This window comes from Thamnophis elegans, chromosome 3 (assembly GCF_009769535.1).
Source record: "Thamnophis elegans isolate rThaEle1 chromosome 3, rThaEle1.pri, whole genome shotgun sequence".
NCBI lineage: Eukaryota > Metazoa > Chordata > Lepidosauria > Squamata > Colubridae > Thamnophis > Thamnophis elegans.
This window is the reverse complement of record NC_045543.1, coordinates 8,690,355-8,706,523: the sequence shown is the minus strand read 5'-3', so window position 1 is coordinate 8,706,523 and position 16,169 is coordinate 8,690,355. Positions and strand designations below refer to the sequence as shown.

General features: G+C 39.2%; 1 protein-coding gene across 1 annotated transcript in view; it reads left to right on the top strand.

Moving 5' to 3' along the window:
• The window catches only part of NBAS (NBAS subunit of NRZ tethering complex), a 193,881-nt gene extending 179,596 nt beyond the window's left edge, over positions 1-14,285 (top strand). Inside the window, 2 exon segments of the mRNA XM_032213456.1 lie at positions 766-894; positions 13,354-14,285. Of these exon segments, the coding sequence (XP_032069347.1) occupies positions 766-894; positions 13,354-13,629 (405 nt within the window). The 3' untranslated portion in view covers positions 13,630-14,285.
• The last annotated feature ends 1,884 nt before the right edge of the window (positions 14,286-16,169 follow it).

The following is a 16,169-nucleotide window of genomic DNA, read 5'->3' as shown; positions in this document are numbered from 1 at the left end:
CTCCACCTTTATGAGCAGTAGCCATAGGTGACAACTGATGGTCTTCTCTAGGGCATCTCTTCAAAATGTTTATACTTTAAATCTTCTCCATGCCGTTCTTATAAAATGAATTTTCAAATCACTGGAACAATTCAGTCTTTTGCTCCATTCAGTCTTTACGTTTCCTGAGAGGCTGAAATTTCACCAGAGGTACCTGCGAGACCACCTACTGCCACCGGTAGCCTCCCACCGTCCCGTGCGATCCCACAGAGTTGGCCTCCTCAGGGTGCTGTCAGCCAATGTCGGCTAGCGACCCCCAGGGGGAGAGCCTTCTCTGTGGGAGCGCCTTCCCTCTGGAATGAGCTGCCCCCGGAGCTTTGTATAATCCCCGACCTCCGGTCCTTCCGACGGGCCCTAAAAAGTTGGCTTTTCTAGCAAGCCAGCCTGGCCTGAACAAAACAAAATAAATTATTGATTACTGTTAATTTTAATTCAAATCTTTTTTTAAAAAAAATGTCATTGTCAATTTTAATTGGGTTTGAGATATTCCATTTAATTTTTTTTTTAACTTTTGTATTATGTGTTTCTTTTAATGTTGTACGCCGCCCTGAGTCCTTGGGAGAAGGGCGGCATATAAATCTACTAAACCTAAACCTACTTGCTTGCTTTAAAAGGAATCAGGTTTCCGTTTTGGACAGAATCCTTGATAAAAGGATTTCCCGAGGAGAGTGCAAGTTGGGTCCTTCCAGTTGACTTCTTACACCAAGGTTTTCTATTCGTTTTCAGTGCATAAAAAGCCTGTGTTTGCTGCTCCTGAAGGAATCTCTTCTGCTGCCCTCCCTGAAGCTACTTCTGGAAAGCAGAGACCAAGATCTACACTCCATGGCTCTGGAACAGATAACAGCAATTGCTAAGGTAATTGAATTAGCCTTTCTTCCCCATTGGAAGCAATAAATTAGTTAATGTGTCATTATGTAGGAAGCTAGGCCTCTTGAGTGTAATACAGCTATTATGCCTTTCCAAAGCTTTTATGCCTATAATCTATACAACTGTATAGAATACTGATCCCCAACTTTTGTGGCTCAGTGGTCCAGCTGTGTGTGTGTGTGTGTGTGTGTGTGTGTGAGAGAGAGAGAGAGAGAGAGAGAGGGAGGAGAACAGGGCCACGCAAACAGCAGGCCGATAAGCAGTAAGTAAGTAAAAACTTTATTATGGTCAAAGACCAACAATACACGTTAGTTTTTACACGATATCAAAAAATACTAACATTAAAATATAATTAAAAAGTATTGACATTAAAAGTGGATAATAACATAATGGTCCAGAGATTGTTAGAGGTATGTACAGATAACTGGTATCAGATGACAACTATACTTCTGTAGCCAATTTTTTCCTTATGGACATTGCAGCAGCACAGAACTTTGCCACTGCATACGTGGTAACCAGGTTAGTGTCCTGGAGGAGGAAGCCTAGATAAAAATGGTCTGCCCTCCCTGGCAATCTCTCTAATAAGGGGAGAATATGTACAGACCTACAAGCTCTGTGTAGCTCGCAGTGTAATAGAACATGTGAATTATCTTCCACTTCTCCTATATCACATATACAAATGCGTTCTGCTATAGGTGTTTTCTTATACCTGCCCTGGAGGAGTGCTGAAGGAAGAATATTAAATCTGGCTCTGAAGAAAGCTATTCTTTGTTTTGGGGAGATCAGGTCATTTAGATAAGGCCGATAAACACATGCGCAGCTCCACTCATGTGAGCAGCAGCCCTGACCACATGCCTGCCCCTCATGCAAGTGGAGCTGTACACTTGTGTGAGTGGAGCCATGTGCCACATGCCCTGGTCTGCCTCTCACACAGTCCAGTCCTGAATAGGCCGTGGCCCAGGATTTGGGCACCCCTGATGACTGACTAAGAGTTCATTTTTATATGCTCAAGATGGTGAAGACTAATAATTTTTTCTCCCAATTATTTTATTTTGCATTATATCTTCAGCCATTTGGTCATCAAAATAACAAAATGTGTTATACCTGGGATGGCTTAGACAATCCATTTGTCATCAATTCTGTGTAGACCGGAATATATTGAGCATAGTACCGTGTTTCCCTGAAAATAAGACCTCCCAATAATAAGCCCAATCGGGCTTTTGAGCACATGCACTAAAATAAGCCGTCCCCAAAAATATTGCAACACAGCAGCAATATTGCACAATGTGTGAGGTGACCACACTCACCGCCTCCTGCACCTCCAAAATAATAAGACCTCTCCGAAAATAAGGCCAAGTGCTTATTTCTGAGGTCAAAAGAAAATAAGACCTTGTCTTATTTTGGGGGAAACATGGTAGATATGGTTTTAGATATCTTGATGAGTTAGTAGCACCCAATTAGCAGAAATCTTATTAAGTTTTACTACAAAAATCGTTGTTAAGAGGCTGAGCAAAATATTTGAAAGGGATGATTCACAAAGCACAGTGGGTAGTCCTCAACTTACAACAGTTCATTTAATGACCACTCAAAGTTACAACAGTGATGAAAAAAGTGACTTACAATTAGTTTTTCACACTTATGACTGTTGCAGCATGGTCACGTGATTAAAATTTAGCTGCTTGGTAACTGACTCATGCCGGGTACAGTATCTCGGGGTCACATGATCATCTATTTGCAACCTTCTGACAAGCAAAGTCAACGGAGAAGCCAGGTTCACTTAACAGCCATGTTACCAACTTAACAACCGCAGAGATTTGCTTAACAATCTGTGGCATATATTTAAAAGCTCCACTGTAGACACACAGCATAAATATAAATGGTATACAGAATCTAATTTATAACAGGGGTTGTGACTTTAAGTATATACCTCCCACCCTGGCTGGCTGATAAGGAGTCGTTCTCTGTAGCTCAAATGGTTAATTCCCTGCCTGGGAGGCAATAGAGCACAGGTTCGATTCCCAAAAACTTGGGTATGGCTAGCTGATGAGAGCTAAATAGCTTGAAATAGATCTATACTAGTCTCCCTTTATTTATTTATCAGCATAAATATAACATATATATATATATATATATATATATATATATATATATATATATATATATATATATATATATATATATATATATATATATATATATATATATATATATATATATATATATATATATATATATATATATACTTAAAGTCACAACCCCTGGTATGCCCAAGTATATACCTCCCACCCTGGCTGGCTGATAAAAGGAGTCGTTCTCTGTAGCTCAAATGGTTAACTCCCTGCCTGGGAGGCAATAGAGCACAGGTTCGAATCCCAGTAAGGATATGGCTAGCTGATGAGAGCTAAATAGCTTGAAATGATCTATACTAGTCTTCCTTTATTTATTTATCAGCACAAATAAAAACACACACACATACATACATACATACATACATATATATATATATATATATATATATATATATATATATATATAGTCAGAACCCCTGGTAAGCCCCAATTATGGGAGGAAGCTAACTGCTTCCATCATCTGTCAATCGGCTCGTCACAAGAGTCCATCACGACAGAAACCCAATATTTTTATTGTTGCCTTTGTTATATTTGTGTGTTGTTGTTGTTTTTTATTTACACACACATATATATATACATAAATATATACATAAATATATACATACACACACACACACACACACACACACACACACACATTGCGGCAGATAATGTAGATTGCCCATAATTCTTTTATGGGTTACTGCTTTATACATTCCCCATTCTCAAGTTGCGCCAGGAAGGGGGAGAGAAATTTTGTTCTCTTTCCCTTTTAAAAACTCAAGAGCCAAGGAAAAGAATAAAATGGTTGTCTGGCTGAAGGACTAAGCTGATGCTCCATGTCTATGGCGAGAAATGAATGCATAAACATTCTTATACTACTTAAATAATTGGCATAAACTTAGCCGCTCATAACATTTCAAGAATCTCATTGGGTAATATTTTTTTTTTCTTTTGAGGCTTTTTTTTTTTGGTTTCCTGTTCAGGTGTTAACCATTTTCTTACGATTCAGTTCCTGCCTCGTTTAAGCCACATTATGTGGCGCTTGAATAATAGATGCTGTCGCCAGGCAAGTTTTTTTTTTTTTTTTTTTTGAGTTTTTCGTTTTTCCGTTTAAGGCTTTTTTGTTTCCTAAAGCTTTCTCCTTTTGCTTATGTTACACCCGAGAATCATAACCAGCAGCTGGAAAGCAAAATCAGAGCCTATTGATTTTCCTAGCCAGGATCACAACCGCAGATATGCAAGAGGAAATGCAGCGCTCCGCTTGCTGATCAGATGTATTATTTAGCCATTTGTTGTCTAATACTGACAGCTTTATGGATGTTTACATTTAAAGAGATAATGGTTGCGGGGAGTGCTGAAACCAGAATTTCAGCTGCTTCTGCCTGCAGTAAAAAGCCTGGCTTTTCCCCCTAGCTTTTCTGAAATTGCAGTAGCCTTGTATTTGCTGCATTATCCACCTCCAGATTACTGTTTCTGTAAATTTCCGTGATCAGAAATAACTGGTTCATCTTTGACAATGAATCTCGAGTATAAATAATTGAAGAGCCAAGGTGGCGCAGTGGTTAAATGCAGCACTGCAGGCTACTGCTAGATCAGCAGGTCAGCGGTTCAAATCTCACCGGCTCAGGGTTGACTCAGCCTTCCATCCTTCCGAGGTGGGTAAAATGAGGACCCAGATTGTTGGGGGCAATATGCTGACTCTCTGTAAACCGCTTAGAGAGGCCTGAAAGGCCTATGAAGCGGTATATAAGTCTACTGCTATTGCTATTGCTAAAGAAAGAATATTAGGTTTGCCAGTGGCATCAGGCTATAGCAGTGATGGCTAACCTTTTCCGGACCGAATGCCCAAAGCGTGTGCACACCCAAACCCCCAAAAAGTGTTGCTCCCCGAGCATGCACCCAGTGCATGCACGCACGAGAGCCAAGGTGACGCAGTGGTTAAATGCAGCACTGCAGGCTACTGCAGTTCTGCAGTTCGGCTGTTCAAATCTCACCGGCTCAGGGTTGACTCAGCCTTCCATCCTTCCGAGGTGGGTAAAATGAGGACCCGGATTGTTGTTGGGGGCGATATGCTGACTCTGTAAACCGCTTAGAGAGGGCTGAAAGCCCTATGAAGCGGTATATAAGTCTAACTGCTATTGTTATTGCTATTTTATGGACACCCCCACATACATGCATGTGCCCCCCACACGCACCCCCTGCACATGCATGCACTTGAGCCCCAGATGGCCAGCAGGAGGCGCACGTGCATGCACGGTGAAGCCATAGGTTCTCCATCACGGGGCTATAGCATTTAGTTTGGATGGAGTCTTGTCTCAAACAAGAGAACAACAAAGTTCTGCTGAGATTTGTTTTAAGTTTTGAGTTTTGTTTATAATTCTGGGTTGTGTTGAAGATTAATAATATTTAGTTTCTGGCTTCCAAATTGCACTTTTAACATGTGAACTCGTAAGCCTCAGCTCATCACCAGGGACCCCAGCCAAAAATGTTGTTATCAAAGAAATATATTTTTTCAAAAAAATATGTTTTAGAAAAAAAAATGCCTGTCAAACATTGATAATGTATAAATATATATATATTTATAAAACTACTATAAAATTCCATTTATTTAAAACATTAACAAAACATTTGACAGCTTTTCACTGACAAATAATCAATATCCATTGATTACTTTTATCAGTTGTGGATTTTATCAGGCTTTTGGTAACTTTTATTTGTTGAATCAATAAGATTGGTCATAAGTTACGATTATTTATTTTCATGCTCAGGAAGGGATTATTGTGGTAAACTCAGAAAGAAATCAAGATTGAAATACTGAAATTGTATCATGTACTCCACAAATTTGATGGTATTCCTGTTGAAGGCAATGTACTCATATAGATTCATTTTCACATATTAATTTTACCTGTTTTGCATTGTATAAGCAGTTTCAAACTCATGAATTCTAATGTGTATTTGGATGGGAAAACACCTGTTGAACTGAAAGCTTCACTGACTTAAAAATGCATTATCTCAGCTGACATTGTGCACTTCATCAGTGCCTCTTCATAGTTGCAGTAACATCCTGGGTCCATTACTCAATTAAATAAAGACAGAAACAGACTGTCCTGCTATGTGACTATTAGTCAACATGATTCCCAAATTTTTCATGTTACTCTTGATACATCCTTTTTTTAACTAGCTTTCAAACATTTTCTATCATGTGTTTGGCACAACAAACATACGTAGATAAACTAATTTTCATTCCTTAGCTTGCATTTTTAACAGAGAAAAGGATCTGATTACAGCAAAGGTTACTTATAGATCTGCAAGAGCAGTTCTCTCCTGCAAGAGTTGAGTTTGAGTTGAGTTTATTATATTTCTATGCCGCCCTATTCCCCGGAGGGGACTCGGGGCGGCTCACAACCAAGTCAAGAGGGCTGAAAGCAGTAACTTCATGATCCTATTGAGTGGATACAAGAAGGGCAAAGCTTGCTATGAAAGGAGGCTGGGCTTATTCTTTGTTATTCTCTCTGATGTTCATAAATATATTGACGCTTTCTGTAAATTTGGTGTAAGAAATATTTTGTCTTAATCTAACATTGTTCTTAAAGGAGCATAGTGGCTCAGTGGCTAAGATTCTGAGCTTGTCGATCAGAAGTTCGGCAGGTCAGCGGTTCGAATCCCTAGCACTGACTAATGGAGTGAGCTCCCATTACTTGTCTCAGCTTCTGCCAACCTAGCAGTTCGAAAGCATGTAAAAATGCAAGTAGAATAATAGTGGGAAGGTAACAGTGTTCCATGCGCCTTCAGCGTTTAGTCATGCCAGCCACATGAGACGTCTATGGATAGTAATGGCTCTTTGGCTTTGAAACGGAAGTGAGCACCACCCTTAGAGTCGGGAACGACTAGCACATATGTGCGACAAAACCTTTACCTTTAACATTGTTCTTAGTGGTCTGTTTATATATATAGCACTACTTATTAATTGCCAGAGTTCGAAAGATTGTTTGGTAAGTTTGGTTGTTTTTCAGATAAATTGTTAAAGTAGAACATTTTAAGCAATAGCAATAGCAGTTAGACTTATATACCGCTTCATAGGGCTTTCAGCCCTCTCTAAGCGGTTTACAGAGTCAGCATATTGCCCCCAACAACAATCCGGGTCCTCATTTTACCCACCTCGGAAGGATGGAAGGCTGAGTCAACCCTGAGCCAGTGAGATTTGAACAGCCGAACTGCAGAACTGCAGTCAGCTGAAGTAGCCTGTAGTGCTGCATTTAACCACTGCGCCACCTTGGCGCAGAATGTTGCCGAAATGAAAATGGGTTTAGTTTCATGCGTTTGATATGTTTGTTGCAAGCTAATATGCTCAAGTAGGAATTGCACAGTTCCAGTATTTAACTTGTTTCCTTCCCCTTGAGTATGATCCAAAAGCTATTTTCTATTTTCTTCTTTGGCGATATTTTTATTTTTCTATAAAGAGCTTTGTGTTTACATTTCAGAAACAGTTACTGTCCTGTGGCTATTTTAACATTAAATTGGTTAAATTAATAAATGTCTAAAATATCCCATGTGTTTTTCTTGCCCAGTGGCATTCCCCGTAAACATATGCCTTATGCTACAATTCCAGCATTCACCTAAGGCCATTAGCGGCTGTGCCTCTCCTGCTCTTGGTCTGCATCTGCTTCAATTTGTCTCCTTGCTTAACCCTGGGAGTCACCTTTGCAAAAACTTTTCTTCCTTAATTAGACAAAGCAAATGGGTATTTATTGCTAAAAAAAAAAACATTGACGCCTGTGCATCCTTAACGCTAACCACTCACTTTTCATGGGTCTCCTGTATCTTCTGGTTTTCACAGTTTTTTGCTGCGATTTTTAAAATCTTGTGTATATAAATCTGTCATCCAAACGACCTAAAGGTAAAAAAAAATCTGTCTTTTTGCTCCAACTTTAGTGAGCAACATTTCTCCCATCTCTGGATTTATTGGACTACCGAGATGGGAGAAATCTAGCCATCAGCCTTTAAAATCCTAAAAAAAAAAAAACAGTAGCAGCATTTGATGTCATTTCAGTTTAGACATAATCAGATTATTAATTTGCAATGTGTTAAACACATAGGAAGAAGTTTGTTAGCTTCTGTTGCTGTTTTGGGGGGGCATATTTACTTGCGGGAGGGGAGCTCACCTTGAAGTTAAAAACAACCATCCAAAAAGAATATTCAACAAAAGAGAAACATTAACCCAGTGTTTTTCAAACTTGGCAACTTTAACTTTAAGAATCCCACAGTCCGCATGCCCAGCTGGTTTGACCTAACAGAGTTGGCCTGCTCCAGTCCCATCAATTAAACAATCCACTTGTATAGATGCTGGAAGTTTGCCCACTCTATAGCAACGCCCACCCTGTGAAATGAAGTCATAATGGCTCCCACTCTACTCCTATTTAAAAGAGCCCTCAATACTAAAACTCGCACTAAGCCTGTCCCGGAGAATGTTCCCATGCTTTCCCTGCCAATAAACATTTATACATGATACTTTGGTTTCCATATATGTGTATCAGTGGTGGGTTTCAAAAAATTCTTTGAACCTACTCTGTGGGTGTGACCTCCTTTGTGGGAGTGGCTTGCCAGCCATGTGACCTGGTGGAAGTGGCTTGCCGGCCATGTGTTTTCTTTCTCTCTCTCTCTCCCTCTCTCTCTCTCTCTCTCTCTCTCCTTCCTTCCTTTTATGTCTCTGTCCCTTTTTCCTTTTTTTCTTTCATCTCTCTCATTTTCTTTCTTTTTTCTTTTTTCTTTCTTTCTTCCTTTCTTATTCTTTCTCTTTCTCTCTGTGAATCTGTGTGTGTGTGTGTGTGTGTGTGTGTCAGTGGTGGGTTTCAAAATTTTTTGGAACCTCTTCTGTAGGTGTGGCCTGCTTTCCGGTCCTCTGGTGAAACCTCTTCTAACTGGTTCGGTAGATTTGACGAACCGGTTCTACCGAACTGGTGCAAACTGGTAGGAAGCCACCTCTGATGTGTATTTGCAGGTTGGCAGAGACTACACTCCAAACAGACAAGGCCAGAGCAAAAGAATAATAATTGAATTAACTCTTCCTGACTAATTTTTAAAAAATTATCAGCTAAAGGATTTTTAGAATAGGGTTTTTTTTAAGTTGCATGCAGAAAAGCTTAATTATTATTTGTAAATGAATGAGCCTTTTCAAAAAGCTTATCGGAGACAGAGAAAGTTGGAAAGGATTGCAGTTGGATACAGTGAAGGAATAGCTGTTGTTGAGCTTTGGCAATTAACTACTCTCTGTGAGCTGAAAGAGAGTTGTGGAAGGGGAGGGGATGCAGAAATTAACAAGGGACCAATCAAAAGTCTGTAGAGATTCTTAGTCATCCAGGTCATGGTTGTCCCAAAGGTGATTTTTCAGGAGGCAACTGGACGTGGTTTTTTTTGTTTTTGTTTTTTTGAAGACATACGTTACACCTATCCTCCGCGAGCTGCTCTGGCTACCGATCGGTCTCCGGATACGCTTCAAAGTGCTAGTCGTAACTTATAAAGCCCTTCATGGTATTGGACCTGGGTACTTGAGAGACCACCTACTCCCAATTACCTCCCAAAGACCCGTTAGATCACACAGATTAGGCCTCCTCCAGGTTCCGTCCACCAGCCAATGCCATCTGGCTACTACCCGGGGGAGTGCCTTCTCTGTGGCAGCACCGGCCCTTTGGAATGAACTCCCCGCGGAGATCCGGACCCTCACCTCTCTCCAGGCCTTCCGGAAAGCCGTCAAAACCTGGCTGTGCCGGCAGGCCTGGGGTTGATGAGTTCCCCTCCCCTCTCGACTGGTATGGCTGTGTGATTTTCGTGTATTTTAATCATGTGTACTGTGTTTATGTCCCCTTTCCCCCCTGAGTCCCTCCTGGAGAAGGGCGGCATACAAATAAACTAAATACAAATACAATACAAATACATTTCACTTCTCATCGAAGAAGCTTCTTCAGCTCTGACAGGGTAGTGAGGAATGGAAGGATTTATGTTCCTTGCAGACAGCTGGTCATCTGCATCCTTTTAGAACAGGGCTGTCAAACTTCCATTGTCACATTGTCTTCACGTATTACAACTTTTTTCCCATTCGCTAAAATGGGGGTGGGCGTGGCCAATGCGTGACGCATCTGGCCCGCAGGCGGTTAGTTTGACATCCCTGTTCTAGAGGGTCATTGAAGCACTTGGAGGTTTATCTCTGTCCTCAGGGTCACCTGAGGAATGCTCCTGATTCCTGTACTCTGCAATTTTCCCTCTGGAAATCCATTCCTACTCCCACACCATTCAAAAGGGTGTTCATCCCAAATTGTATAGCTAAAAGCTTGTAGAGATTCTCAGTCATCCAGGTCATGTTTGTCCCAAAGATGCTTCCTGAAAAAGCATGCTTGGGACACGTGGCCAGCCATTTTTGCCAAACCGCAAAGACAGACAGTACTCGGAGAATAAAATGATACGTTTGGAGATTCACCCATATATCAAAAACCTATTAGAGAAAGTTTTCTTCCAATGAATGTCAGCACAGAATTTTTCTGACTTTATGGCACAAAGTTGGGAATTGTTGACCTCCACTTAACATTATGTTTTAATGGAAAGAAAATTAGTGTAGCAGTGGATTAATTCTTACGTTCTTTAAATATAGATGGGGAGAATAAAGGAAAGGAGTAGCACAATTAAAAGCAGAAGCAGACTGTTTTTTTGCAACAAAGCAGTCATAATTAAATATTGCTAGCACTTTGCTTCCTTCTCCAAATCAGTGGTGGTTTCCTTCAGATATATCCCCAAAACTGTGGTTTAGAGCAGGAAGTGAGATTATGTATGCTACCTTCTTTGATTTCCATTATATTCCCTCCTAATCCACTGTGGGGTGTTAACAGATGAGAGATAAAATGAGTTAACAAAGTGCTCAAAGAAGTAAAAATGAAAGAAATACTCGATTTGTGTTCTGTTGTGGCCTTAATCGCTGCCACACTTGACTCCAATTTGGGAAGGAGATAAGAGATTGCATATTTTGTCCAAACTGGTCTTAAATCATAACCTTTCTTTTCGCTGTGCTTTGATATTGATCTGAGTAAAACCAGTTGTCAGATAATTACGCACACTTGAAAGGCATTTCAGGAGAAAATGCCTTGCAATAGCTACTCTACCCACTGAGGAGTTTTTATAGCATAATTAATGCAAGCTGTGAAATCCATTCTCCATTTTTACACATTGATTGCCTTAAAACTCAATTTTTTTAATAAAATCTATGATTTTTTAAAACCCTTTGTCCTTTTCCTTAGTCCATTTTGGTCAACTGAAACTTTCTTTTTTTTTTCCCAGCCATGGAAGGTGCAGGTTATTTTGGATGCTATTGGCTCATATTTTTTTCCTTTTGTGGAAGCTGTTACATTTCAGCAGTATCAACATGTTGAGAAACAACAATTCATTGTCTTTTTTATTTCTCAAACACCATAAACAAACTGGGCAAATATCATTTGTCTTACTCAGTGCACTCATATACTTAGAATTTAATGTTCCGGAATTGCATTTGTGGAACAGGCAATTTGTATATAGCACTTAGAGTACTTTAATTGCCTATTTATTAGGTGTTTTTTTAAAATCTGGATTTGAAACTTGAAGGCTTTTTGTGCTATTAAAACAGCTTAACTTTCTGCAAAAGTGCTTTTGAAATGAAGTATATAGATTGCTTATATTGGAACATGGCCATCTTGTTTTTAATATGATCTGCAATTTGCAAATCACTCAAGCCTGCTGTTCTTGCTCTCAAAGCCTCTGCATCAGTTGGAAGCCAGTTTTACCACCGCATTCTAAAGGTGAAGAGTTGATTGTGGGATTCAACTTAATGAGCCATTCTGGTAGTACAACAGCTCAAAATCTGAATGAAAAGAGATTATTCCTGATGCCAGGGGTACATGAGGAACAATACTTGCTATCTAGTAAATATGCATGGATCTCGAAAGTTGTGTGCAATCATATGAAACTGTGGTTTGTATAAATTCATAACATCAAGCAGAGAAGCTTGTATATTTTCTTACCAGCATAATAGCTAGTGGATATCATAGAAAGTTGCTCAGATTACATTCAGAGCATTAGTTCAAAACTTCCATAGTAGAAAGTACCATGATCAAGTAGAGCAGGGGTGTCAAACTCGTATCCCATGGACCAGATGCCTCACACAATGGCCACCCCCCCCCCCCCCCCGGTTTAGCACAGGAGAAAAAGTCATGATACATCATGGGACGACGTGTTGATGCAAGTTTGATACCCCTGAAGTAGAGGCTTCCATTCAAATAAATAACAGAATAACAGAGTTGAAAGGGATCTTGGAGGTCTTCTAGTCCAACCCCCTGCTTAGGCAGGAAACCCTACACCACTTTAGGCAAATGGTTATCCAGTATCTAATTTAAAACTTCCAGTGTTGGAGCATTCACAACTTCTGGAGGCAAGTTGTTCCACTGATTAATTGTTCTAATTGTCAGGAAAGTTCTCCTTAGTTCTAGGTTGCTTCTCTCCTTGATTAGTTTCCACCCATTGCTTCTTGTTCTACCCTCAGCTGCCTTGGGGAATAGTTTGACTCCCTTTTCTTTGTGGCAACCCCTGAGATATTGGAACTATCATGCTATCATGTCTCCCCTAGTCCTTCTTTTCATTAAACTAGACATACCCAGTTCCTGCAACCGTTCTTTGTATGTTTTAGCCTCCAGACCCCTAATAATCTTTGTTGATCTTCTCTGCACTCTTTCTAGAGTCTCCACATCTCTTTTACATCATGGTGACCAAAACTGAATGCAAATATCCCAAGTGTGGCCTTACCAAGTCATTATAAAGTGGTACTAACACTTCACGGGATCTTTATTCTATCCTTCAGTTTATGCAGCCTAGAAATGTGTTCGCTTTTTTGGCAGCTGTTGCAGAAGGAACACAGGTGTTTATTAATTTTTACCTGCTCTCCTTTACACTAACTTATTCTGTACAATCTTTCATGATGTGTGTTCACACTCATTTTATGCATTTTATAAATGATTGAAAATACCCCCAAACTTAATTTTGTAAATGGCTCTACCCTCCATGCTTCCTACTGGGGAACAAAGTAAGGTACATTTCTCTAATTATCAACTTTTATCCAGTTGACTGGAGTAGGCTACATCTGACCCGGCACTTTCAGAATATAGGATGGATTCTTACCCAACAGAGGAGGAAAGGCAGTGATGGTAAAAGAGAAGTAGGGAAACTGAGTGGCTTATCATTCCATCTGTGATTCAAATGTACAACTTTATATTCATATTTTTCAAAAAAAAATAATGTTAGCTGTATGTTTTCTTTTTTTGTCCAGGTTGATGATTCCAACTGTGACTCTGAATTTCTTTCTTTGATCCTGGATGAGAAATTAGTAGTGAAATGCATTCCCACCGTTTATTATTCTCACCTTGTTAACTATCTGCTCACCAATCAAGAGGAAGGACGCTGGGATGCGATCGAAATAGCGAAACAACTGCAGGAAAAAGACTTTGCGGCTGAGGCAGGATCACTCCTTATGGCCTTCAAAGGAACACATCCTGCCCTCCAGACCTATGGTGCGTCTCTGACTTCTCTTAGGCACTGGATTTAAATGGGAAGATGCTTCAAGTTGCGATTGGTACCTCAAATACGATTGCTCAATTGGAAATCTTGTTGAAGAGGAACGTGGAAAAATATGCTTCAGTTTCCTCTTTGCTCAGTGCTGTATGAAATTGTAACCTGCATTTTTAACCATTTCTTGAATTGGTTTCCGTTTTATCAGTACCTTTTTTTCATATGGCAGTGCACTTCAGAAAGCTGTTGTGCATTCAGTGTGACTCCTAAACAATATTCTATAAATATATATTTTCCAGGGGTTTTTTTTGCGTAGTAATCATATAACACACAATCATATAACTAAAATATAACTAAAAATTAAGTTGCATAGACCTAAATGATCGTGTGTAACATGGAAATCCCAGAAAAAGATACTTAATATGTGATGCTGTTTGGAAGTTTATTAATTTAATTTCCCTATTGTCATTAAAGTTTTACTTTTCAACCAATTTGAGTTTAGTATGGTTCCATTTTCTGTATGTATGAGTAATCTACAGTCAGATTACAGTCTTAAAACTGACGGAAAATTAATAATTTAAATCCTAACCGAGAATCTAAGAATTATTAAGATAATTGTAGGAGAGATCTAATGTTAGTAGTTCAGATTCTTGTAGTGGGTATTAATATGCAATAAATTTATAGTCATTTGAACTGCCTTGCTTCCTGATTTTTTGTTCCTGACAATAATGTCAAAGAATAATACCAGGCAGAATGTTTTTTGTTTTTTTATAAACAATCAGGTTCCTATTAGGTATCACATTGAGGGTTCCAATGAAGACTGGTATGACAACAAATTTATTTTTACGTAAACTTTGAACTTGGATCTGAAAGTTGCTGTATTTTTGTAATTTTTTATAATTGTTTTATTATTATTATTATTATTATTATACAATTGTATCACAGCGGCCAGTTGTTTCGCCGGATTTGGCATTGGTTACTAGTCGGGCCCCACCCAGGGGCCTAGGACGTCGTAACGTATTTTCGTAATATGCGTGCAGATCCAAGCAGTGCGGCTTTTTGCATTTGACTGATGGTGATTTTGTCAATTTTTAACTGTTTTAAATGTAATTCCAGTGCTTTTGGAATAGCACCCTGTGTGCCAATTACCACTGGAATTACCACTGGTGGTTTGTGCCATAGTCGTTGAATTTCAATTTTTAAGTCCTGGTATCTTGTGATTTTTTCATGTTTGATGCTGTTTTAATATTAAAATTTTTGCACAAATTCCAATGCGTGCAGATCCAAGCAGTGAGGCTTTTTGCATTTGACTGATGGTGATTTTGTCAATTTTTAACTGTTTTAAATGTAATTCCAGTGCTTTTGGAATAGCACCCAGTGTGCCAATTACCACTGGAATTACCACTGTTGGTTTGTGCCATAATCGTTGAATTTCGATTTTTAAGTCGTGGTATTTTGCGATTTTTTCATGTTCCTTCTCGTTGACCCTGCTATCACCTGATATTGCGATGTCTATGATTGTGACCTTATTTTTCTCAACCAGTGTGATGTCTGGTGTATTTTGTCCGTTTGTATACGGAAATCCCACAAGATCTTGACCATCTGATTTTCGGTGACTTTTTCAGGCTGATGTTCCCACCAGTTTGTTGCTGTTTTAATATTATAATTTTTGCACAAATTCCAATGGATCATTTGTGCTACTGAATTGTGCCGCAATTTATAATCAGTCTGCGTGATTTTTTTACAGTAGCTGAGTATGCGATCAACAGTTTCATCAACTTCCTTGCAAAGTCTGCATTTGGCATCATCAGAAGATTTTTCGATTTTGGCCTTAATGGCATTTGTGCGGATAGCTTGTTCTTGCGCAGCCAGGATTAGTGACTCTGTTTCTTTCTTTAATGTACCTGTTGTTAACCATAACCAAGTTTTTTCATTGTCCACTTTATCTTTTATTTTTTCCAGAAATTGGCCATGCAATGCTTTGTTCTGCCAACTCTCCATTCTTGATTTTATCAAATCTTTTCTGTATTCTTGTTTCGTCTGTTGGACCTTCAATAGATTTTTGTTCTTTACTTCAATTAATAGATGTTCTTGACTTTCTTTTAAATAATCAGCCAGTGCATGTTTTTCTTCTTCAACTATTTGCTTCACCTGTAATAATCCTCTGCCACCTGATTTTTCGGGGCAGGTATAGTCTATCAGTATCACCACGTGGATGTAAACTGTAGTGCATTGTCATTAGTTTCCTGGTTTTTCGATCCAAAATGTCCAAATCATCCTCTGTCTAGTTAACTATACCAGCTGTGTATCTTATAACTGGTATTGCCCAGGTATTTATGGCCTTGATTGTATTTCCACCATTCAATTTAGATTTCAAAATTTTCCTAATTCTGTTGGTGTACTCTCTCCTGACAATAATTTTTACTTCTCCATGCTTGATGTTATCCAACTGCAGAATGCCTAAGTATTTGTAGGCTTCATTTTCATTGCATTTAATTAGTTGGCTATTGGGCATTTCAATTCCCTCACATGTAGTGATTGTTGTTGTTGTTGTTGTTGTTGTTGTGAGGTGCAAGA